This window comes from Epinephelus lanceolatus, chromosome 12, assembly GCF_041903045.1.
Source record: "Epinephelus lanceolatus isolate andai-2023 chromosome 12, ASM4190304v1, whole genome shotgun sequence".
NCBI classification, from domain to species: domain Eukaryota; kingdom Metazoa; phylum Chordata; class Actinopteri; order Perciformes; family Serranidae; genus Epinephelus; species Epinephelus lanceolatus.
Genome location: NC_135745.1, coordinates 23,539,368 through 23,564,674, shown reverse-complemented (window position 1 = coordinate 23,564,674; position 25,307 = coordinate 23,539,368). Strand labels below are relative to the sequence as shown.

At 42.2% G+C, this 25,307-nt stretch overlaps 1 protein-coding gene and 1 pseudogene across 5 annotated transcripts in view; both read left to right on the top strand.

Annotated features, from left to right (window-relative positions):
* sugt1 (SGT1 homolog, MIS12 kinetochore complex assembly cochaperone) overlaps positions 1–25,307 on the top strand; it is a 33,509-nt gene that overhangs the window by 971 nt on the left and 7,231 nt on the right. For 3 of the 5 annotated variants that reach the window (XM_033651498.2, XM_033651496.2, XM_033651499.2), the window contains exons 3-11: positions 1,321–1,411; positions 2,002–2,071; positions 2,338–2,408; positions 5,951–6,004; positions 7,989–8,017; positions 8,230–8,255; positions 8,529–8,625; positions 11,492–11,599; positions 24,729–24,819. In XM_033651498.2, the coding sequence (XP_033507389.1) occupies positions 1,321–1,411; positions 2,002–2,071; positions 2,338–2,408; positions 5,951–6,004; positions 7,989–8,017; positions 8,230–8,255; positions 8,529–8,625; positions 11,492–11,599; positions 24,729–24,819 (637 nt within the window). The remainder of the gene's footprint in view (positions 1–1,320; positions 1,412–2,001; positions 2,072–2,337; positions 2,409–5,950; positions 6,005–7,988; positions 8,018–8,229; positions 8,256–8,528; positions 8,626–11,491; positions 11,600–24,728; positions 24,820–25,307) is intronic. The other 2 variants (XM_078173137.1, XM_033651497.2) reach the window with 1 other exon arrangement.
* Positions 14,849–19,387, top strand: LOC144465031 (uncharacterized; annotated as a pseudogene).

Here is a 25,307-nt window from a genome sequence, read left to right as displayed (position 1 = left end):
TAGATACTGTATTAATCCAGAGGGAAATTAAGGCACCCAGTAGCTTTTTACACAACACATACACAGACACAGATACACACATGGATAGAAGTAATAGGTAAAAAGAATTAAAACACAGCAGTGAAATGAGTCCCAGGACGACAACAGAGAGCTGTCACGACAGTAGATATGCTTACGATGGTCGTGCAAATTTGTGGTTGACACTGCAGCTATTGTAATGTTCAGTTCAGGAGTAATTAATACTTTGCTATCAATGATATGAATGCAGTTGAAGATAAATGTATGTACAGATACCAGGGCAGGTACAGATTTTTCTTGTAGAAGGTGCTTAAAAGTAAAGACTGTATTAAATAAGGAACGCTGGAAAATATGAAATATAAAAGCACAGAAGGTTAGATACGAAATGCTAACAGAGGGTGAATAAGCAAATTTTTCAAATTACTTAATTTGTCTGTGCCATCCTCCCTTTCTTCCCTGTTTTGTAGTAAGTAACTAAAAAAAAATTATCTGACTAAAAGTATACATTTTGTTTAGGAAATGTAGTTGAATCTATGTGAAAGTTGAGAGAGGTATAAGAACTTAGGTTATGTACATATACTCCCAAAAATACTTAAGTATTGTAATTAAGTATTATTACTTTGTTACAGTTCACGTCTTTTTCTTATTCATAATGTGTTAATATGATATAACATTAGTGATAATTGTTTTTTTAGGACTAACAGCATGTATTTAGCGTACACTGTAATCTTCAATAGATTCAACTATTCTCTAATAAATTCTCTAATAGTTTTATTGCCTTGTTAATACTTAAACATATTTCATTCTAGTTTTTCTAAGTTCATATGTGAGTAATGTAGACACTCCATGATATCTCATTTTTTGCACATCTTCTACAAAACTGTAGGTTTATTATTGTAAAACAATTATTTTGTACATATTATTATAGCATTTTCATAGTGTATTTTTATTGTAATATTTTTAAGCCTTATGCATGTTCTTGACTGTTGCTTTTGTTTGTGTTTTATGCACCAAACACCAAGGCAAATGACTTGTAAGTGGAAGCCTACTTGGCAACAAGCCTTATCTTATTTCTAGAGGGAGAAGAAAAAGAAAAGAAACCAGCCTTCCCACTACTGTTTTCTTAATAAATTCCATAATAATATATTTTCTTAAAATAATGGTTGGTGTTGACAGTGTAGAAACAGAAGAGACAGACATGTCAGATTTTTTTTTATGTAACTTTTCCATCATTATCACAACTCTCTGAGTCACAACAGCCCTCTGAGCTGTCCATTCTAAATTCCATCTCTTTTCTTGTAGGAACTTAATAAAGCCTTGCGAGGAGACCCTGAAAACGCTGAGTGGTATTGCCAGCGTGCCTATGCCCACATACTTCTCAAAAACTACCGCTGTAAGTCTGCAGACATCTGCGTTGACAGACATGTTTGTGATAATGCAATCATTTTGAGTGAACATGTATGATTGTGCTCATTTGTAGTAGTTTTGTCATGATGCTGGAATTTCTAGCTTCAATGCAATACCTTGAAAAAAATGTCAATATTTGATACCATTTTAATTTCAAGATAAATATAACAAGTCTGCAACATGACAACGACAGCTTTTATTTTCTTGGTTAGTAGCAGAGAACAGCAGAATGACTGTAGTGAACACTAACAGTAAGAGAGAGAGAGCACAGCTGGTGCCAGTGTATCGATGCTGCGGAAAATATTCAGAAGCAATGTGTATGGATAACTTGATATTTTTAACACTAGTTTGCAGGAAATATAAATGTACAATACACAAACATAACATAGTTGTCCCCTAAACACTGTGGTTGTGGTACAGACTGTGGAAAAGAACATTTCCTATAAGATCCTTGAATTAGTAATCTGCCATCAGTCACTAAAGGAACTTGGGAATGCATGAATCTTAATTTTTTAAGTGGTACAGGCTGGATAAATGAATGTGGATGATAAACATAGTGTTGTTTTCCTTCTGCAGGTGCTGTTGATGATGCCAAAAAAGCCCAGCAGCTAAAACCCAGCCTTCCCCTTGCTTTCATGCGAACAGGGTGTGTATAATATAACATGATAAATAAATAAGGAAGAATCACATCTGCTGTTAAAGTTAAACACATTATACCTGTTAGGGAAGTTTTGAGTCACTACGACCAACGTCAAGAGTTTTGTGATGAGAAGTTCAACTTTTTTCTCTGTACAAGAATTGTTTTAGTCACTTAACTTCTTTAACAAGGTACATGATCCAAATTTCATGTGTCAGAACTCTAGGCCTGCCTGATCTAAGTGTATGTGGCATGTTTTTCTCTCCCAACTGCAGAATAGCAGAATACCACCTGAACCACTATGAGTCAGCTGAGGCAGCTTTCACTCAGGGACACCAACTGGATGGTGAGTACAGCTTGTTTCGACCTTGAGTACAAACTTTCCATCATCCTGCTCCCTACCAACCGCTGTTTGCATCAGTGTCCCTTCTATTCCACTCTCCTCATTGAATACAATATATTATATTATACAATATTTGTTATTAAACACTTTATATCTGAAATTAAAGCTGTAGTTGTGGTACTAGACTCTTCAAGTTATTCTTTGACTCCACCTTGCCTCGTCCATTTTTGTACAACAGGAGATCTTGTTGTTTATATTTGATGCCGTAGTTGATGCTAGCAGTCGCCTTTTTTTGCTGCAGATCTTGCTGCATTAAGGATGCATTCACACTGGCGCTATTTGGTCCACTTTAAATTTACCCTGGTCCGCTTCCATGGATAGTTCGGTTTGTTTGTAGTAGTGTGAACTCTCATTCGAACTCTGGTGCGGACCAAACGAGCGAATCCTGGTCCACTTGAAAACTGAGTGACTCAGTTCACTTGCAAGTGAACCCGGGTGCGGTTCGCTTACTGTGGGACATGCAAACGGATTATCCAGCGAACCAAAGAGAGGAACTGACGTAGAGCGCAGTGCATTTTGGGCAGGGAAAAAAACAGCGCAAACTGGGAAAAGCAGAAGTAAAAAAAGAAAAAGTTGGAAAATGTCTCATGGGCAGACGTGGAGTAGTGAGGAAGTGCAGGTGCTTATTGATATATGGTCAGAGGAATATATATCACATTTGCTGACTGCCGACTGACGCCAGGGCCACACTGCCTGCAAAGCGCAGCACACCGAAATTCTCGCGCGAGCCGGAGCACCTCCGTTCACATCAGATGCGCATTTCTCCGCGCCGGTCGACAAGCGATTCTGCTCCCAGCTGTTGTTTTTCCATCATGGGTAACTGCCTGGCTTGACACATTCGCTCGCGGCTCGCACAGAAAATAGACCAGACGCCAAAATGATCACTGCAGGGCCGTCGGAGCTGCGCGGCGCAGCCGGTGTGGATGACACAGTCGGTTAACATGGGCACCAAAAGGAAACTGGCTTCACTTCTCGGTGCTTCGAGGCTATTCGCGGAGCTTCCGCGGGTGGTGTGGCCCTGGAGTGAAGGGGATGGATTTGCGTTTTCAGTCCTGGCCAATCAGTGAGCCGGGTTTTCTTCTTCCTGTGCAGTGTGAAAGTGAACCGAACCAAATGAAGGTGTGAAATTTTTTGGCATTCCCCGCTCAATCGAACCAATCGACTATCCTGGTGTGAATGCGCCCTAAGACTACGCATTTATTTACATCATAGTCACATGACATTATGGATTCAGTTAATCAGGTAAAGCAAATGCATTTAACTCCATTTGACCACATGTTGTCGATCCACGTGAACCAGAATATTGGCCGTACTTAGACATGACAGAGTTCACTCTTCACACTGAGCTTCAATTGGTCTTTTATACTGTAGTCGGGCTCCAGCTCACAATTCTCTTCATTATCAGTTCATCTGCAGATTATTTTCTGAAATAGTTTTGTCCAGAAATGGTGAATTAATGTCAGACTACAAGAAAAGAAGTTAAAAGTAGATTGCAAATGTCCTCTGGGAGAGTTGTTTGTGCAGCCTTATTAAAGTAATTTCAAAAGGTTGCTTTTTTCCAGCTGGAGGTTTTGCAACACATCCTTCAGCAGGGCTGAATATGTTGATGTCTTTGTTTGTTTTCAGTTAAGTAACATCAGGCCACATGATGATGTTACAAAAGAGCTGTTGTGCATTTTGGGCTTTTAAGACCAAAAATAGTCAGAGCTGGGTTTGGCTCAAGGGATCCCTCCTCCAAGTCAGATAAGGATTTAAAGATTTTAAACCAGTAACTGTGAGTGTTGGTACAAGTGCAGATCACGCAAGCTAGTGAAGCCGGTGTCTTTACACATTGTTCACAACTATAGTAGCCATTGTCAGTCTAGACACCATTAGGCCAGGTATGATAATTACTGATGGAGGTCATGTCCATACATCATACAATATTGCCCTCGTGTTTACGTGTGTTTGTATGTAAGAATGGCAACAACTATTAATTTCTTTTACTGCTGCTACAGTGTCTCCAAACTGATCATCAAAATGACTGCATGAAAAAGATTTTAAAATCTCAAGGTCCTAAAATACTCAGCGCTGTCAAAAGAGCCTGAATCCATTTTTAAACACATTTTGAGATGATTGCCTGTAAAATGTGCATCGTCTATGAGCTGCTGATTTAACCACCAGTAATGTATTAAACACATCCTCTGCAGTTTTTGCTTTGGAAATTAATCTCATTTAAATCATGACGGCAGCTTTCTCCAGCGCTGAGTCAGACCACTTCAGACTTAATTAACATCACTGACACCTTCAAATGTTTGTATTAGATTCTGTAATTGAACTTGTTTTTTATATCAACGTATATTAATTAAAGGGACAGTTCATGCCAAAATCAAAAACGCATATTTTTCCTCTTACCTGTAGAGCTGTTTATCAGTAGCCTGAGTGTCAGACTGAAGCTCCCAGAACCTTCAGTCTGATAATGCTTCCATTGAAGGCGATTTACAAGGGGGAGGGAATTTGATTTTTCCCTAACCAATCAGTAGAGATCAACGACTCACCCAGAATCTGACGTCATTAGTATCCATGCCTCGGGGGTGCTGAAAACAAGCGAGCATTGCCCGTTTAAAATGTCTCTGTCGTCGTGCACGCCCAGCTGCATCGCCGTTAAATCCATAAATCTCATACCTCGATAGCATCGTTAATGTGGTCTGTAGGATCTGTAGCGGTCGCCATTGTTGCTATCCTCACCAGTTACCCACTGGCGTACAGCTTGACATCAGCGTGGCGCTGATTGGCTAATCGCTAGACCCGCCCCCACCCCCTGCATTCATTGGTCCTTCCATCGTTTGGACGAGATAAATCGCAAATTCATTGCAGTATGCCAGACCAGAAATGCAAGCCTACTCAGTTGAGTGGGCGGGGTCTATGATCTGGAACCAGGCTAATTTATCAGTCTAGATTGTTTTGGTGTGAGTTGCAGAGTGTTGGAGATATCAGCCGTAGAGATGTCTGCCTTCTCTCCAATATAATGGAGCTAGATGGCACTCCGCTTGTGGTGCTCAAAGCTCCAAAAAATATATTTGAAAAACTCAACATCAATGTCTCTTTCCAGAAATCATGACCTGGTTACTCAAGATAATCCACAGACCTTGTTGTGAGCAGTTTCATGTAGGAACTATTTTCTTTCTACTGAACTACACTACAGATTTTAATCTTACTTCTCCTGAGAAAACATCAGGAGCACGAGAAAAGGATGTGGTCAGTGTGTCCGTCCACCATAAATTAGGCAGTAGCACCACAAGCTGAGTGCCATCTAGTTCCATTATATTGGAGAGAAGTCAGACATCTCTACAGCTGATATCTCCAATACTCAGCAACTCACACCAAAACAATCTACACTGATAAACAGAACTACAGGTAAGAAGAAAAATATGTATTTTTGTTTGGGGTGAACTGTCCCGTTAAGACAACAAGACAACAAATGTTCTTTTCTGTGATTTCCACAGTTTCTGACAAATCATTTGAGCTCTGGATCAGGCGATGTGAGGAGATGATGCCAGGTAAGTAGCTAAACTGAAACTTTTGTAATGTCTTTATTTTAGGTTAGAGCGGTACTTAGTATCCTAATAAACCTGAAATTATAGACCCACATCAGATCTAAACGTCCTTAATTTAAAGGTTCAGTGTGTAGGATATGAGGGGATGTTTGGACAGAGATGGAACATAAGTGTTTTCTTTGGTGTATGATCCCCTGAATAAAAGAGCAGTTGTATTTTTGTAACCTTAGAATGAGCCATCTATATCTTCAAAGGAAGCAGGTCCTCGTTGACGGAGATCACAATGTTTCTACAGTAGCCCAGCACAGACAAACCAAACACTGGCTCTAGATAGATTCATGATTCACGTTTTCATGTCAGCCACTGTGGGTGGAAGCCCCTCTGCACCAAGAGTGTGGGGGAAAAAAATTTTGGACATGAAACTGTCTTTGTTGAGAGTTATTAGCGGTTTAAATCACCGGTTCTTTTGTTTTGGAGAGGACAAGACCGCCGCAGAAAGTTCGGCTCCCGGTTAAAATCTCTTGAACTTAAGTTTTCACAGAAATAAGGCGAGCGTACATAAGCAGGTGCTAGGCTAGCGGCTCGTCTTCAACTTGCCAAACAGCGTCAGAGAAACACTGATTTGTAACATGAAACTGCTTCATTCAGTGGTTTTGCTGGGTTTAATCACCATGTCTGTTTACGTTGGGAAGGAAGAGACCTCTGCAAATATTTCAGCTCCCAGTAAAAAACCTCCTGAATGATGAACACTGAAGGAATTCTAAGCAGGAGAAATTTCAGCTTGTTGCAATCTGTAATCCTCACCACTATACGCCACTAAATCTTACACACTGATCCTGTTACTGTTTCAAAATATTGACAATGTTCAATGTTGAATATTGGTCAACAGTATTACCTATGGCCTTTTTATTTTAAAGAAAGAGCTATAGACTCCATTACCAGTTACCCTCTAACTTCTATATGCTATTTACCCCATGCTATCAAACACTAAGCTAAATGGCTCAGTCAGGGAGCTGATCAGGCCATCTGATCAAACAAATGAGCTCGCACACATCCATGAATCTACAGTGTGAGTGTTTAGGCAGAGCTGCTCAGTCCAATAAAAGATGCATGCCATGTCTGGGTGGTGTGTTTCTGTTTTCTGGTGATGCCTGGGCCCTCTGGATCATCTCAAGTAAACAAGAGCATGAGTTTTGACAAACACGCTTCACACCCGCATGCACACGTACTCCCGGGAGCGGTATGATTCATCAGAGTTAACGCTACTGATGTTTGAAAGCCCCCAATGAGACCCAGCTCCTTCATAGGCATGCTCGCAGACGGCGCGTGTGCACACACACAGACAAACGCACACCAGGGTGCACATCACCACCACCCCCCCCACTAAAACTTGAAAGTACCCTACTTGCGCTTGCTCACACCAGCAGCAGTTGTTTCTTCCGGTGACAGTGTTTACCACCAACCAACACACACACACACACACACACACACACGGCACCTGGTTATTTCATCACATGTGGCACCCTGCTTGTTTAAAAGTACACAAACTCTGACACACAGTCTTTTTCTCCAAACACCCCCCTCCTCACCATTTCAAACGCGACCTCATTAAGACAACATTAACACGCCTCCCGTCATCTCATCTCTCTTCCCTCTCTGTGCTCTCTCCCTCTCTGTAATGAAGTCAGTGAATAATGTATGATAGCATGCTGGTAAACGGTGATCAGGCTTGCTTGGGCTCACAGGGCTTTTAATGGGCGTGGATGGACCAGTAAACAAACTGGTGGAGGATGGGATAGTGTCTGGGTGTCTGTCTATGTGGGGGCGAATCTGTCTGCTGTAATTTCTTTGCTGACAAATGCGTATTAAGTTCTTCTAGCTTTGCCATCATCATAGTTTAGAGACTAGAGATTGATTTAGGGAGCTTAAGGCGCTGTATTAAATGTTTGCACCTGCCACTTGCTTAAATTTTTTCCTCTCTTTCTAGAGAAGAGACAGAGCAGCGGTGCCAACAGGGTGAGTTTCTCTGCATGGCCACCTGGGGGCATTGTTGCTCTCAGCATCAGCAGAGAGCAGCAGCTTCATGTGTGCTCCTGTTTCAAAGAAGAGAGTCTTACTAAGCTTATTTTTGTTGTTGTGTTTTTTTTTAATTTTTGTTTCATCCCTCTGCCTCATCACCACATCCGCCTCTCTAATTGTCATCCCGTCTCGGGGGCTGAATGACCCAGCAGACACCAGCGGCTCCAACTGTGAAGTAAGTGCATAAATGTAAACATGCCGTATCCAGGCACCTGTTTTTTTGTTTATTTTATTTATTATACCAGCATAATGATTAACTCAGCCTCAGCCGGCCCATTCTGTATAACTTTGAATACAATGTACAAAGACGAGACTTGATAATGACAAGCTGTGTTTTATTACTTGAAGTTTTCAGTTTCATGAAGTTTAGATATTCATATTTGTAGTGGTGGTTTAAAAAAATGTCTTCAGACTTTTTTAATCAGTGTTCTGTGTTTGTTTCTTGCAGACATGACTGGTACCAAACAGAGGCTAACGTCATCGTCACAGTCATGGCAAAAAACGTACCCAAGGATGGTGTGTGTGTCAACTTCATGGAAAAAGAGGTATAAACACACACTTAAGTGCAGCATTGAAGTGAAGAGAGTGTGTTTGTGTGTGTGTGGAACAGAGATGGGTTGGCTTTCGGGTGTTTCCTCAGGGGGGCCCATTAGATGGGTCTCACACACACGCACACACACATATACATGCACACACACACGCACGCACTCCCCATGGACCCAACTATGCCTCCAGTGGTGCCTTGTTAACATTGCCCCCAAAGTACAGATCTAAGAACAATTTACCCTCCCCAGCTTCTCCAACCTCCTAATTGTCTGTAGATAGAAGGCATAACTGATCTAGGATCAGCTGCAGAGCCCTCTGGGGACAACCCTCTTTCTTTTTCTTTTTCTCTTTTGCTTTGCTCCCTTCCACTCCTCTTTCCCTCTCTCTGAGGGGTAACTGCAGGGCACCCCAGGGAACGGCTTTGTCTTTTCTAATAGAATAACAAACTGAGTTTACCCCATTTCAAAAGAAATAGTTCAGTTGCTCCGAATCACACAGTCACTTGTTAAGCTCCCTCTGTGGTGCGAAGTACAGAGAAGTTCATATATTTTTTACTAGGTCAGTATATACAAAAGAAATTAAAGATAAAAGCCAGTGGTTCCAGTTCTTTTCCCTGGTGACTGAGCATGCAGCAGCTGTATACCTACAGACGGCGCAGGAACTCAACTGGAAATGAATATTAAGGCTTTGATAGTTTTGTGGAATTGCCCAAAAGCTACTTTAGCTAACTTTCTAAGCTTTTATCCCCGGTGAACTACTTCTTGCATACATTTGGTCCCAAATCAGAAAGTCCACTTTTAGAGAAGTGGTAGGTGTTGAATTGCAAACGATTACAAGTTGAAGTTCCTCTGTGAAAAGATCTGATGATGAGATGATAACAGTGAGTTATTCCTCATGTGGGCAGTTTTTAGTGCTTCTCTCGCCTGATATCAGACAGAATTGTCAACTTGTTACACTCCATCTATAGTCTGATATTGCCTCCACTCTAAAGCCCCTTTTCCACTGCATAAAAACACATTAACAGCTGCGAACATCTGGCTTTTGTATTTAACGGGAAAGGTTACAATAAGTCCAGGGACAAATGACTTCAGTAGTCAGGGGTATTTATCGGCTCCAGCTCCGATCGGCAGTGCTAAAAATACGATACATGGGTGGACACCCTAATTTTACTGCAAAATGCAATCACGGACTGCCACAAAATACCATCCATCTCCGTCCAAACAGCGTAACATTTTCACTGGCCTCCATGCTGCTTTACTGTTTACTGACCTGTTTTCTGGCCCATCCGTGATGTTGAACATGACACACTTGAAAAGCAAAAAAGAAGGCATACTTGTATATCAGTGGAAAAGCAGTCTATCACCTCTTTTAACGATGAATGTATAAAGAGGACTGGATACAATGTTGGAGGCGAGACTCGGTTCATTCCTGTGAGAGTTGCTCAGTGGTGCATGAAGTCAAAATGGTTCAACTGCCACATATAAAATTACCCATATAATCCGTGCTGCTTCTGCACTGTTCATCCCATAGAGCAGGCGCACTAGAGACTTCACCGGCAGAGCCAGCTGCTTCCGGTTTAGTGCTTTGTTAACTTGAATGGGGATAAAACGATTGAATCATGTAGCTGTTCTGTACTTTCAAAATGCTATCAAACCAAATGGAATAAATCCTGATAGTGTAACAAGTCATTTTGCAGGGGTTGTGATGCTCACAAAAATGTGTAAAATGTATGTATGCTGGGCATCACGTGACGGTGTAATTATACTGTTTGGCCATGGCGAAAATTGGCTTTAAAGCCTGGCGCACTTCATGGGGAGGTTTTCCTGCGTCTAAAAAACCTGCATACACACGCTAATTTTGTTGGGAGAAAAAAGGTACAACTGATTTCCATGGGCAAACAAATCACTACAAACAAACATATCTGCTTGTATTTAATGCTGATTTAAGTCCACACCGTTGGTTAGTCATGCTGACATACGTGTTTTGTTGGGTTTTTAGAGTGGAGCAGGGCAAAGTTAACATACTATGATGTCAGACAATATTAAGAAGACATGTCAACTTAGGACAGTCTCGATAGCAGCGTCTAACCTGTCTATAGCAGTTGCAGTTGTTGTTTTTACTCCTCATTGGTTCCGGTATCGCTTGCCGACACTTAACAATGGTGTTAGTCCCGCTAATCATTAGTCCCCCCGCAGAGCTCATTGGTCAATTTATTATTTAAATTGAGAAACTACTGGCTCACGTTGCAATGCCAGACAAATTTGTCGACTCAGACTCAGTGGAGTGGGTCAACACCAAGGTCTGGACAAGTGATTTCTGTTTGAGGGCAGCATTTGCCAAGTGACAAGTGTGTAAGGAGTGTGAGGATTTGGGCCACAGCCGAGTCCATGTCCCTCCAAACCAACAAGCCACCCGCCCACCCACCTACCCAGTCCCAGTGAGTGACAGGCTGTTAGGAGCTGTCTGACCCCTCCTTCATCACTGGTCACTCTGTGGCTGAAGGGGACAGGGCGAGGATACTCCTGGCCGACAAAGCAGCCACATCAGATGATTATTCTCAGGGACAGGCTGACACCTTCATTCCCTCCTCACTCCTGATCTCTCTCTTTGTTTTTTGTGTTTTCTAAAAACAACATTTGAGTCAAATTAAAATACTTACGCTACAATTTCAACACAGGGATTGTTAAATTATTATTTAACAAGAACAAAAATGACCGGCCTGGAAGGATAATTTACTTTATAATCATGGCACCATCTTCAATCAGACTGTGTTACATATTTGTATGTTTCCCTAGTTGCTTACTGCCTAACTTATTAGCAGCCAATGAGGGGTGATGTCTAATGTCTGGTGTGTTGTCTTTTCAGCTCTCTGCCACGATACAGCTGGCATCAGGGGGGACTTACAACCTCGACCTCCACCTCATGCATCCCGTGATCCCTGAACAGTGTAACTTCAAGATCCTCACCACCAAGGTATCAATGCACTTTGGCTTCATGTGTTGTTGAAACATCTAAATCAACAGGGAGTCCATTTTTTAGGAAGGAAATATTTATTTTAGCTTGGGATGTGAAGTAATTTCCATATTTGATTTCTCGTATTGAATTACGAATGAAAATGTAACGTAAGACTGAAGAATGGTAATCTGAACTGGCTGAAAACATAAAAAAAGTGTAATTTGAAATTAAATTTTTGAACAGCCAGGCTTAAATTAACGTATTAAACCATGAATTTAACTAGTCCCAGTGCTTAAAGACCATCTCGGAGCCGCTCTCATCCCGGTCAGTTCAACTTCTACCCGGTTAGCACAAGCTAACCTAGCAGCAGCAGTTACCATCCAACACCGAGCCATTTGCAGCCGTAAACTCACACTGACATCGAAAAGTCTCAGCTCCGTTGTTTAATCCGTTGATAACCATAAGGTAATGTTAGCTGTGTGATGCTAACAGTTAGCCTTGTCCCTGTGTGTGTGCGTGTTACTCACAAGGAGCTCACACACCCGCAGCAGTAGTCTCCTGCTGTCTCATGATATACCGTCAGAGCGACAGCGGGGTAAGGAGACAATAAGATGTGTGCAGTTCTACGGTGAAATAAGATTTTACCCAATTTAAATGGTAAAAAATATAAAATATAAAAGTCATATTCACATGCGGGAGGTCAGGATGTCTAATTTGAATGCTTGAGTACTCATACCCATCCCTCATTTAAACCTTTGCATATTTTACATTCTGGCATACATTATTAAAGATGATTTTTGACATCTTTAATAGACGTTTTACTCTGACAGATAACATACACATGAATCAGAAACAAACATGTCAGACCCGCATGCTCTCAACAACACCTCTTGTGTTTAATGGTCCATTGTACACTAAAAGAAACATCAAAGCTTTGTGATGCTCGCTCTCTGATGTTGGATCACACAGTGAAATAAATCTGCTTTCTCTTTCTGAGGTCACAGTGACCACGACTGACCAACACATAGTAACTAGAATTGATAAAACAGCCTCAAACTAAGCAGATGACATGACTGCCAGAACACAATCGGTCACAGTTGTCAAATTTCTGGAATATCTGAGTTTTCAGAGGTGTGTTTAAGTGGAGGGAGAGTCAGGGAACATGTTACTACCTCTGTGGGGAGTCATGAAATAACAAGGAGTTCAACAAATGGGTCATTTTACGGATTATTCCGCACAACCTGTTTCAGACTTACAGTAGTGTGAAGTGGTGGCTCTCAGATGTTTTTCTTCACAGCACGCCCAGCTGTAGAGGAATATAAAACTGTTTACCACTTTACAACTTTTCTGAACTGAAAAACATAAACAAACAAGGAAGAGACAGCATTTTTTTGGGTCATGGAAGTACTCCAACTAAGTTTTTGAAAGTCGATGAAAAGTCGAGGAGATTTTCACTCAGGATCAGTGAGAACACCACATGTAGCCTTGCCGTCCCAGTAGTTACTCTCAACAATAAAGTGGCAGACTATTAAACATGACAAGGAACATTTTTTATGTCCCCATAAAGAAAATATGATGTGGTAATGTCGCACACTGGAGAAATGGTGGCTCTTCTCTGACAGGGCTTCAAATCTCTGAACTGCAATTTTGCTGTAGAGCATCAAAAGACATGATTTTATCTCTGTGTATTCAGGCACAATAGTAACTGATTATTTTTTGTGTCTTTGTTGAAAGTGTTATTGACTCAAATGTCAGATAACAGTAAAAAGGGAAAAAAGAAAACCACGCCGATGCGAGTTTAAGCAGCTCACTGAAATTGTGACTGATCATTACCACTCTGAGATTAACATCTTAATCTCCTCAATAATTTAAAGCACTGTAAAGTAGGCTGTCACTACCTATAATTCCTTAATGCTGCTAAAGCTTACTGTAGCTGCGGTGGAAATGAGAAAATCCACTCTCGCTGTGTACACTATGGCTCCTGTGGAGACGTTAGCGAAGTTCATCTGAGCAGCTAACATGAGATTCGCACAAATCCTCACTCCTGCACACACGCATGTATTAGAGCTGTACTCGCCGAGTGTTCCTCAGCACTATTTAAGGTGATTATGGGCCTAATGAGTAGGAAGGGCACTTTTTACTATAGACTAATTAGCGTGTATTACAGAGGATGTTGGCTAATGAGTGTGCTGGCTGAGTGTGTGCTGATTCAGGGTTTAGGCCACTGTCAGGTTTTAGCCTGAGGATCAAGAGGCAGGTCTTTGTGTGAGTTGTTTTGATTGTTTTTTTAATCATTAAGGGGGGAGGAATTCGTCTTTTTGGCCATCGATCACTCAGGTCTTGCCAATACAGTTCAACATAAAGCTTTGCTTTGTTCCTGGGGATCCTGTGAATTCCTAAGAAGTATTATTCTGATGGTGGGGGGTGATCTTTGCAGTTTTTGGCACACAGAATCTTCCAAAGCATCTGTACCTGTATCTTGTTAGAAGTAACTGAACAAAAACTCTTAAATGGAAATTTTCAGTTAGTAAAATGATAATTTACCACCATTAACCACTTATTGTCACTTCAACCAGGTAGTTAATCCTAATGTAGTGTTTTTATAACCACTGCATGGCAAAATACTTCCTTGGTTTCCTTGTGTAAATCAGACATTTTGACAATATTAGGCCAAATTTGCTAAGAAAATGCAAATATGAATTGCAATTTTAAATGAATTTGTCGTTTTAACTGCATATCTTTGACTGGTTTTCAACCAAGGCAGCATTTCATTACACTTGCATTGTAAAATTCTACAGATCTTTGCTGATTAACACTTTTGTGTGAAATGAATTAAAGGCCTGTCCCAAATATGATTTAAGCAAATAATAGCCTGGGTTATGAATTGGAGTTTTATGGTATATTATAATTCCTTTTCTATTTTATATTGCTGTGAAAACATCCACAAATTCCTCCTTTAAACAACTGTATTCACTCAAGTTTCTCTCGAAGAACTACTTTTTACAAGATTACACTGAACACATCATGATAATGTTATAATTTACCTTTTGTGTAATACTATTGTTACAATGAGAGCTTGAACGCATAACTCGATGCAGCCTTCGTCAGCTGTTAGTTTCGGCTGCTAACATTAATGAGCTCTCCCCCTGATGTCAACATGGATTTGTTGTTCACAATGTAGCATTATCAGTAGGGTTGTGCCGATAGGTGATCCAATCGCCCATCGGCGATAGAAGGGTTGTTTCACAATGTCTTTTTTAAATGACGATGCAGCCGCGAGGTGTGAGGGGGAAACAGCGCGTGTGTGGAGCATGCTGACGAGATCGAGGCTGAACGAGGCTGAGTGAGAGGAGACAAAGGGAGGCTGCTTAGTGAGAGAGCGGAGGGTGGGGGAGATCAACGCCTCCGCCCGCTCAACACAAGCATAGTCGGGCATACTATAAGCGGAGCAGACTCCGCGAGGAATGTCTGCAGTCATTCGGGCTTTCATAGTCGAGCGCACTTCCGCGTTGTAGGTTCCTGTAAAAATGTCCGTGAAAAATCCCCGCGATGTGAAAAATACATGCCGAGCAGTCACTGGTGCGCGGAGCGGAGTCCGCGTGGTCGTAAAATCTGAGCTTTGCGCGCACAGGGCTTGCGGACGTCCGCTTTGAGTCCGCGCGGACCTCCGCAGAATCCGTTCCGCGTATGTTCCGCCCGAGTACATTCGGGCCTTAACACGCATGTCGCGGAGCAGTGAACAAACCAAACAACACAATGTCAGGAGAAATTGAAAAGATATGCCGTCTATGTAAAGCCAACTTGCTAATTAAGGAGCCATTTCATGTTCAAGAGTTTTATAAAGCTGCTCAAACGCCAAAGAGAGGCTGTAAGTGAACGTTTCAGCGGCGACGCATAATGACAAAAATACAAATACATCATCAGTGGATTCTTGTAATTGTTTCTTTTGTCAGATGGATGTAACCCTTCACCTGCCTGTCCCTGCAATGTCTCTGCTGTCATTCACAACACAGCTGTACTGGAATTTCCCTAAAATGGTCTTGAGCTTGGAAATTGGCAGATTTTCCCGAGTATCGATCCCTGCGTCCATTCACACATGGACTCATGCAGGGAAAGTACCTGAACATTTCAGGAATAGATTGCATGTGTGAAAGGAGCTTATGAGTACAGAGTCTATGATAATACAGTGATCTTGACTCCACAAAGTTTACTTCCACTAAAGCTGAATTCCACAGTAGAAAAAATAAAAAAGTTTATTAGTCAATGGCAATTTTAAGTGGTAGTTGTGTAATTAATCCAGCAGGAGACTGACGACCTTTATGGGAGATGAAAAAGACGCATAAAATACACATGTGCCACCTACATGAGCAGAGCGGAGTGAAGATGGTATTGATTCAGCTGACGTGCCTCTCAAATACTGACGTAAATGCAGTCAAATACATTATTAATGTCTTGTGCATTATATAAATGTCATTTCAGAAGTGCAGCCTGCAGTGATTTTAAACAGCCACAAAAGCCTCAGTGAATTTGGCCTATTGACTATTTAATTTAGAATTATACAGGAAAAGAATATTAACATTGTTGGATGGGTTTCAGCAGCATTTTACATTTAACGTTGCACAAAACACGCGTCATGTGTACGGCCCCTAACACCTGGCGGTGGTTGCACTTAGTTACGTAATGATGCATTGAGTTCTGTTCAAGTTAAATTATAATATTACCATCATATGCTCATATGTACAATGTAAAATTCAGTCTTGGCTAATTTATACAATGTTAAATGCCATAGGCATGTGCTAGTAATGTTAGCATGTTATATTTGTTTGGAAAACATGTTTAGTATAACACAGGTGTTTTGTCAGTGAACCTTGTGAGCTGTAATGGAGACGAATTTTGTACCGGTGCAAAATTTTAACACTGTTAAATGTTGTTGTTGTCCCTGGTTTTATATGAGAAGAGGAAAGTCCACTAGCTGCTAGGCTCATTTATACTACGTTAAATGCCATAGGCTTGTGCTAAAAACATTAACATGTTGTATTTGTAGGGAAAATGTGTCCAGATAAAGACAAGTGCTTTGTCTGTGAATGTTGTGAGTTACAGTGAAGCTGGGTTGTGTACTTGTGTTTGAAATTGTTGCTATTAAGGCATGTTTAATGTGTGTTTTAGGTGTGTTTTGAATCAACTAATCTTTACAGCACTTCACAGAAACCCTGCCGCTGACTAGTGTATTGGAGGTGTAACTATTGTGCAGCTGCATGTTTTCAAACAGGGGACTAAAATCCCTGTCTCTGCATTTTATTTTGATCTCAGTCTGTTTTTATAAAAGTGCTTGTGACATCTCAAATGTGGCTTTGACATGCAACTGAACATGTAGCCCATTTCGTAGAAGATACCGAGATACAAATCGTGGATCGCCATAGTACCGAGATATGAGCTTTTGTCTAAATCGCCCAGCCCTAATTCAAAGGTAGTATAATGAAGGGCTGAATTATTTCAAAACGGTAATGAAGATTTCTTTGTTTCTCCGACACAGAAGGAGAATTAATAACAAACAAAATAATACCCAGCTCTATATGTTTTTCTGTTAGATTTATAATTTTGTAATATGGATGAAAAAGCATAAAGAAAAAAAAGGGGTTTACATCAAGTGGCTAAAAACATCCTATGGTTTTAACATCTCCAAACAAGTCGAGCCACAGTGCCTCTGAAAGCACTGACGATATTTATTCTCGTTTTTTTTTTTTTTTTTTACAGCAAGGCCACAGGGGGAACGAAAGGGCAGCACATGATCACAGGTGCTGAAAATATCCACTGTATGGTGCCACAGTGGCAAAAATTTGATTAGTGGCGTTACATAACCTGACATCTATATTGTGTGCATTATATCCAGCGGCTACACTGTGCCGAGTGGAGACTGACCTGCACAGAAACTGCCCCCTCTCAAAAAACTCTCACTCTCACTCACTTTCTCGCTTTTCCATGGCAACAGCAGACACTGCATACCAGAGGTGCACGTGGGTTGCAGCTTAAACAAGGGCTCAGTCTTAGAGAGACCACAGCTGAAGATGGCCTTAGACTCTCTCTCATATCTCTCTACAGTCTCTCGTCTTTTTCCTCTTTCTTCCTCATTTATCGTCTTTGTCTTTGTTTGGTCAATCTCTCCGTGGCCCCTCACACAGACCTTCTGTCTGTCTCTGTGTTTTGCACACATACAAACACACACACACACACACACACACACACACACACACACACACACACAGGGGTGTTCAAACCCACCTCCTCTCCCACAAAGCCCTGACTGTTCCCTGGTCCACTGGGCTCCTCCGGTACACATGGCCCCTACACACACACGCGCACGCACACACACACACACACACACACACACACACACTCACACACAACGAGCTCATGAGCCCTCACTGGTAATTGCAGCATTGAAATGTTCAAGAAGGCATAACAAGTCTTTAAAAACTCTACAGGTGAAATGTGTCTGCACACGTGCACGACAGTGTGAGAGGCCCCGGCGAACTGAGCAGCTCTCAATGCGTGTCTCATTTAAATATTTTGGAGCCGTTTCATTTTCCTGAAGCCAAGGAGCCACTGGGGGGAAAAAAACATTCAAATGAACAACGGCATCAGCAAATCAAGTTTCTCCAGATTGGCATGCATCCCTAATGAGCGTTTGAGGAAAAAAAAAAAAAAAAAGGCATTGCCTTGGAGCTGTTGATTCCCAACCAATGTCGGTCTGTCTGTCTCTGTAATAGGCTGCCCTGCACTCTTCGCTCCACAATGTTTACGCTTCATCTCCTCGCTGTCTTTAAAGACAACTTAGCAGGGGCAGGCTAAGCCGGGCGTGAGTGTGCAAGCATGTACACACACATGCACATGCACACACACAAACACACACAGAGGCTGAACAGTAATCTTTCAACACACTTGTGCCGTTTACACAAAGTATTTGCAGTGTGTGCGTGAGTGTCGTCTGTAGCACATTATCGTCAGCGCGACCTCCTCCTGTCCTCCACCACGACAGACATTCCAACCGCAGGGGTCACCGCGACAACGGGGAGCCAATTACACACCAGTGTGTTTGATCAGAACAGACGGCTGACGCACACACACCCAGATGCATGCGCGCAAACACACTACATGCTGTTTCGGATCCACGCTCGCCCGTTCATTCACTTCCAAACTCATCTCTTTTGGGCAAATAGCTAAAGTGGCGTCTCCGCTCTTTAATTTTCATGCCTGTCAACGTCTGAGAATGTTTATATTTATTTCATTTATGCGTCTTTCTCGCCGAGTTTGTTTTGAAATTCGCGGGGATCTGGAGAAAGAAGGCAAAGATGCTGGGTGAGGAGTCATGGCGGGGCGGAGGGAGGATGATGGCTCAAAACACATGTGACAAATGACATGGGACCCCTGTGCCCCTCTGTAAATAGCATGTGTGTGTGTGTGCACACACATGTGTGTCTGTGTGTATGTAGCACAGTATTGTATAGTCCAGCCCCTGGGGTCCTGTGGGTGGTGGCCCCTGTATGTGCCTCTGCTGTCACATCCCTTTACGAGGCATCTCTTCGCCTGTCACACACACAGAAACGCACACAGAGAGACACACAGGCGGCGCCTGGCCTGCCATGTCCCTTAAAAGCCAGGAAACACAGATGTGGCAGCAGATTAATGTTGTATGGCCCAGGAGCACGCATACAATCGCGCACACAGAGCCGCGGCGTGAGTCCTGCTGCACTTCACACTACAGACACATTAAAGAGAATTAACAGCACCTGCAACACTGGATGGTGATTTTAAGATGAGAACATTTAATTTGCTTGGTCTGAAGTCTTTGTGTAAAAAGGGCTACATTCTCAGAACAGACAAGGACCAGAGATTGCACCATAGGGACACTATGAAGTCCCTTCTTTACTCTGGCTTTGCATTTTTACACAGAACCAAATGATGGCGGCATCATGTCACTCCAGTGTGTGAATTTAGACAGCATGCTGGCATCATGGAAGCAAATGAGGTGTGACTGGCATGACATGTATGATAACAGCGTCGGCCTCTAGTGTGACATATAAGTTAGGTGTCGCCAGCGCTTTACAGACAACAATGGCCCAACATGGCAATAACAATCGTTCACCGTCTCTTGTTATATGGCGGCTAATCTCATCCTCTGCTATCCTGCACCTCATTGTCTCCCCAATTTGTGGACATTTTCAGCCTCTGTTCTTCTTTGAGTTAGCCACTAACAGCTACTTTTTTAAATCTCCCGCTGTGGGTCGCACTCATCCCGTCCTGCCAGCTGTCCCTTTTACACAGACATTGATTCGGTGCAATTACCACCTCTGCTCCCGGCTTAAAGGTGAGACAGCTCTGACCTCCCATTCTGCAATTGTGCCTTTTATAAATAACAGTAGGTGGAATAATGGGCAGGGTAAATGGGTCTTTTGCCTCTGCCTTAATGATCATTAACTAATCAGTTGAAAGCAGTCAGAAAGGCTGTTGAGTTGCTGCCTTGTTAAAAATGAAAACTGCTGGCTTAATAATAGCTGTATTATTTTAGTTAATATCTGTAACTGTTTATCCACAGGGGTACACACACACACACACAAAAAAAACCTGATGCATAATAAAAAAGACATCAGCCTCCTCTAATCAGAATTACAAGCACTACTACAAAGGCTGTATTAGTTTGAACGCCAATTAGCAGTATTTGTCAGCTATTAGAGCAGGTCAGCAAATCAACACTTTGATATGCGCTGAAGTCTTGAAAGCACCACGAGACCTCTTACAGAGCTCTTAGGAGCCTCTGTGCCCAGACTGCAGGTGCATCCGTCAGAGAAATAACAATTATTTAACATGTCAAGAGGAGCTGTCTCAGAAAATCGATTGAAATTAGATAATCAAACACCAGCAGTCACAACTGATGAGCAGGGTTTAATAAATCTACATAGAGACACTGATGTATTCTGGGTAATTCAACAATACTATAGGTTTGTATAGTGGGCATCAGTGTTTAACTTTATTCCTGAAAAGATGTTTTGTCATCAGTCTGTGATGGCAGGTGATCTAAATCAGTGGTTCCCAGCTGGTGGGTCATGATCCAAAGGTGGCTCGCAGGTTTATTCTGAATGGGCCGCAAATTATTTGCAAACATGTTTGTAAAAAACACACTTTATTTTGAAGTACAGTGAATTTCCAGCACAGAGCTTTTATTTTGAAGCGCTGTTTCCTGCTGTAGAGTGAGCAATTAACTGACAGCTACTTAACAGAGACAGCAAACTAGCTTGATGATATGGCCAAATGTGAGTATGACGCTGAATATATTGAATTGTGTGGACCTTAAACTAATGACTAAGGAGAAATCTGGACCCCGTGGCTGGACCAGTTGGTAAACAGTGATCTAAATACTATGTTTCCCATGAGCCTTAGCGCTATACTGCCACAGTAGGAAGGCTGCAACCAACAATTATTTTCATTATCAATATACCAGATAATACTGGGAGAAGCTAAACTTTAAGGGGCCTATGTTAGAGCTGGCGCAAAGCAGCACACAGCTCAACTGTCAATGCTAGTTTCGCACCAACGCAGTTGCTGTTTTGACGGACAGCACCCTCTGTTGTGTGAGTACACCCATCTGTGTGCCCATGGGCGTGTCGGTCATAAAATGAAGTGTGGTCAGGTGCAAGTGGTCAGAAGAAAGTGACAAAAACTTAAGTCAGAATGGTGCAGTATTTTATGGCTATTTAAAGGGCGCATTATTCGGATAGCCTACATAGACGGGTCCACAGTGCACATACACTCTGCTTGTTACACACTCAGGGAGGCGCAGGTGGGTTGGAGTAGGTCAAATAAAACCACATTCATGAGGAAAATAGTAATGACAATCTCTAAAATGTGAACATAGCAGAGAGCAGAGCAGAGCTGCTGTCCGACTCCCTATTAAGAGAGACACTGTGCACGTTTACGCAAGAGGGGCAGCGTAACTTCATTGATTATTTTAAGCTGAAAGTTAAGTTGTGTTTCCTCTGTCAAGTTTATAATTACAGTTTTTAGTTTGCACTAAAAAGTTCACTCAGATTATGCTCTGTTTAACTAGCAGAAGTGGTTGGACACGCCCTAAATGCACTTTCCTATTTAGTTTAAAGCTGTATTTAAATGATCCGTGACCTAGGTTGTGTGACTGTTGCCCGTAGTGTTGCATTTAGGAACAAAAAACAGCACCATAGTTGCCAAATAGAACCAAAATCCAAAAGTGAACTGATTTAAGTTGCTGAATGTTTCATGAACACAAACTTAACTTTCTGCTCGCCGTTAGCAACAAGGCAACTGAAGTTTAAACTCGGCAGTTGGATGTTTTATACCAAAGCACACCATGAAGACGTCTCACCTTACATTTTTATACACACTGGGGGTTACCTTTAAACTTTTATCAGAGAACCAGATATTTTGTAAAATGGTATCTCATCTTTCATACTGATGATTCAGCCAAGAGAGTTTGATGCAAATCTAAGCTTTTGAAGTGCTCCAAAAGATGGTAGCCTAACATTGTCTCTGCATGAAATGAATTCAATGAACAAGTGTTACCTCCTGAACCCTGGACTCCCAAAATAACTTCTCCCACCTCACACTTTACAGGCATTGACTAATAAGACACACTTTTGTAAGTGTTTACAGTGATTATTTGGTTACTTCAAAACATATGTACAATATGCTTACTGTAGAGGCTGGGCTCTGCTCGAAAGAACTTGTCTCTACCACATGTTGACTGACTTCATTGAAAGGCAACAGTGTGTACACCTGATCAAAACCCCGAGTTAAAATGAGGGGCGTGATGTGTTTATCTATGCATATAACAACACACGTTTTCAGGTAGTCTCACCTAGAAGGCATTCACACTAATATGTTGTCAAACCAACAACCATTACTACATTTACACCTAGCTTCCACACTACTCTGGTGTTTCCGAACCCCTGAAATGGAGACTTTTGAAGATGCCGCTGACCGTGTGTCAGTTTGAAACTCTGCAGCAAAATGTGTGTAGTGGACTGAAAAAGCAGTAGTTATTATTTTAGTAGGCTACCAAAATTTTATTTGTATTTGCAGTTTTATTAATATATATAATAAAACAATCAATACTCAACATCTGTGTATTGATTTATACATTTTTTTTTCTATTTGGTTACTGTTTAAATGTGTCATTTTTTTACCCCATGCCATTTGATATGTAGCCATATTTCCTTTGTAATGACTCCGAACCTGTTTTCCGCTGCCTTAGCCGCCTTTTACATGTCTTCAGTAGCAGTTCCACCTCGTCATTGGTCCAAGCAAAGTCTTACTTGCTGTTCCTCTTCCTTTGTATTTTTTGTAACTAAGCAACCAGCCACAGGCCAGACACTCTCTGCTTCCTGTTTACATCGGCACACGCATGCCCAGTTTACGTGAATGATCATGTACCATAGACTGTAAAAATGATGGATGTACTTACCATGACATCACCCACTGGTTTGTGGACTCTCATTTTGAAGCCTCACTTTGGCATTTCAGTTGTCACCATCTTGGTTTTTTGGGTATTTGGTATATTTGGGCGAGAGGCTGGAGCTGTGGATCTTACTGAGAGGTCAAGGACACTGTCAGCAGACAGCCTGTCACTCAAAGTGTCCCACCCTTATTTATGCTCAACTTAAAGCCTTAATGAAGAGTCTGTGGGTGAGTTATATAAAAATTCTCCCCCGTACAACTGTCATGAATGTTTAAATTGGCTCAAGAGACCAAAACTGTTTCTTGTACCAGGCTGTAAATGTGTTTATTCCTGCTGTAAAGTTGGGCATTTTAACATGGGGGTCTGCAGGGATTGGAGCCAGCATCACGTCACCGTTCCAAGAACTGCAGTTTTTCACAAAATGATAATGTATTGTATGTATGGCCCGAGTGTTGTGCTCAGTTGTACATTTCAAAACCTGCTCACTTTCTGACCTCTTCACACCTCATTAATCACAGTGTGAAGTGGGTGTGAATGTCAGATTGTTGCTTCCAGAAAGTAACCAAAATTGTCGGACACAGCTCCCATTTCTTTCACAGAATCAGATCAAACTTGCAGAAAGTTTGGAGACATATTCTTTTGAAGGATGAATATGAATTATTCGGGCAGTGACCTGTATTCTCAGCAGAGATCGTCTTTTTTTAGTTTCACAGCCCTTCGCAGGTGAGCCAAAAAGTTAATTTCGGACACTGCACAGATGCCTCGCTGTGCACGAGGCCCTTTGTGGGGCAGAAAGCGCTGACACACACCGAAGTGATCTATCAGTGTACAGCGACTCGCACTAGCTCATCACCTCGGTGGAGGAGGTAGCAGCGATCATACTGTCTTCTTCCCCTCAATCTGCTTTTTTCACTCACACTTCAGCCTCTCTGCCTCCTCTCCTCTAACCTTGTCTACCTCTTGGTTCCCTCTTCTCCTCTGGCACCCTCATAAATGAATCATCACATCGCCCAGCAGAGCAGAAATGTTCCTTAATTGCACCAACATAACTAGCGCTGTCTTTCACGTGTGCGCATATCAAACGCACACACTGTTAATGGGAGGCAGGGTGGGTGATGGGGGGGCCGCAGCTTGCGTGTCTCGCTGGTATGTGCCCTGTCAATGCAGCTCAGTGTTAAAAGCGTGTGTCCATGTCCTCTCTCCCCTCATTGTTTTCCTCCTCTCCCATGTTCTCCTGGTGTAATGATTTGGATCAGATGCTGCTGTGTGGAATTAGGATCTCCCCCTCTCCCTCCCTCCCTCCCGCTCGCTCCGTCTCTCACACTGGCCCTCTGGCTGACAGGCATCTCGTTAGTGCAGTATGTCTGTCAGTGAGGTTCGAGATTGAGCTGTGCCCCCGCATATCCCTGATGTCTCTCTCACACACACAAACACGCGCACACACACACACGCAGGCTGAGTTCTGAGTTGACGTCGGCTCTGAACAGGCAGCCTCTCTGGCCTCAGTAATGATCTGATGTCCTGTACTTTTAAGATGTCACTCTAATGGAAGCGTTATTTTTGTCCCGCGCACCAAAGAAGATCATTTTGTTTAACATTGTTATCTCCCTTGTTCCCTCCTCTTCTTCTCCCCCCCCTCTTATCGCCCCTCTTTTCTGTCAGGTGGAGTTCAAGATGAAGAAGACAGATGCCATCAGATGGGAGAAGCTGGAGGGAGAAGGACAGGAGTCCAACATCAAACACTTCAACCCTAGTCAGTCCACAGCTTCTGCATTTACACTCTCTCCCCCCAACTATCCTCCTGTCTCTGCTCTCATCTCTGCCTCCCTTACCCTCTTCTTATTTCTCTCTCCCTCTCTGCAAAGATCAATATAAGCTCCTGTGTTTGTCTGTTCTGCACTAAAATGAGTGGGCAGTCAAGCCCTGCTAGAGTCTTTCATTAGTCTGACGGCAAAAGTATACAGAGAGAGGCAAAGGTATGACAGCGAAATATGACTCAGTATTTTAGCCCACACATTCCCATTACTGACAGGATTAATTACTTATGTAAGTGTGTGTGTGTGCGGAAGGGGGAGTAAAAGTTAAGTGGGCAGCCAAACCATCTTTTTCCTGCAACCAGCTCAGCCTGTAGGACGCCCTGTTTATAAGTGCCTGCTTATAACTGGGGCTACTGTTACATTTAAACATGATATTTGACATCTGATTTCATGGGATCATGTTGCTGCATGTCCACACTTGGCC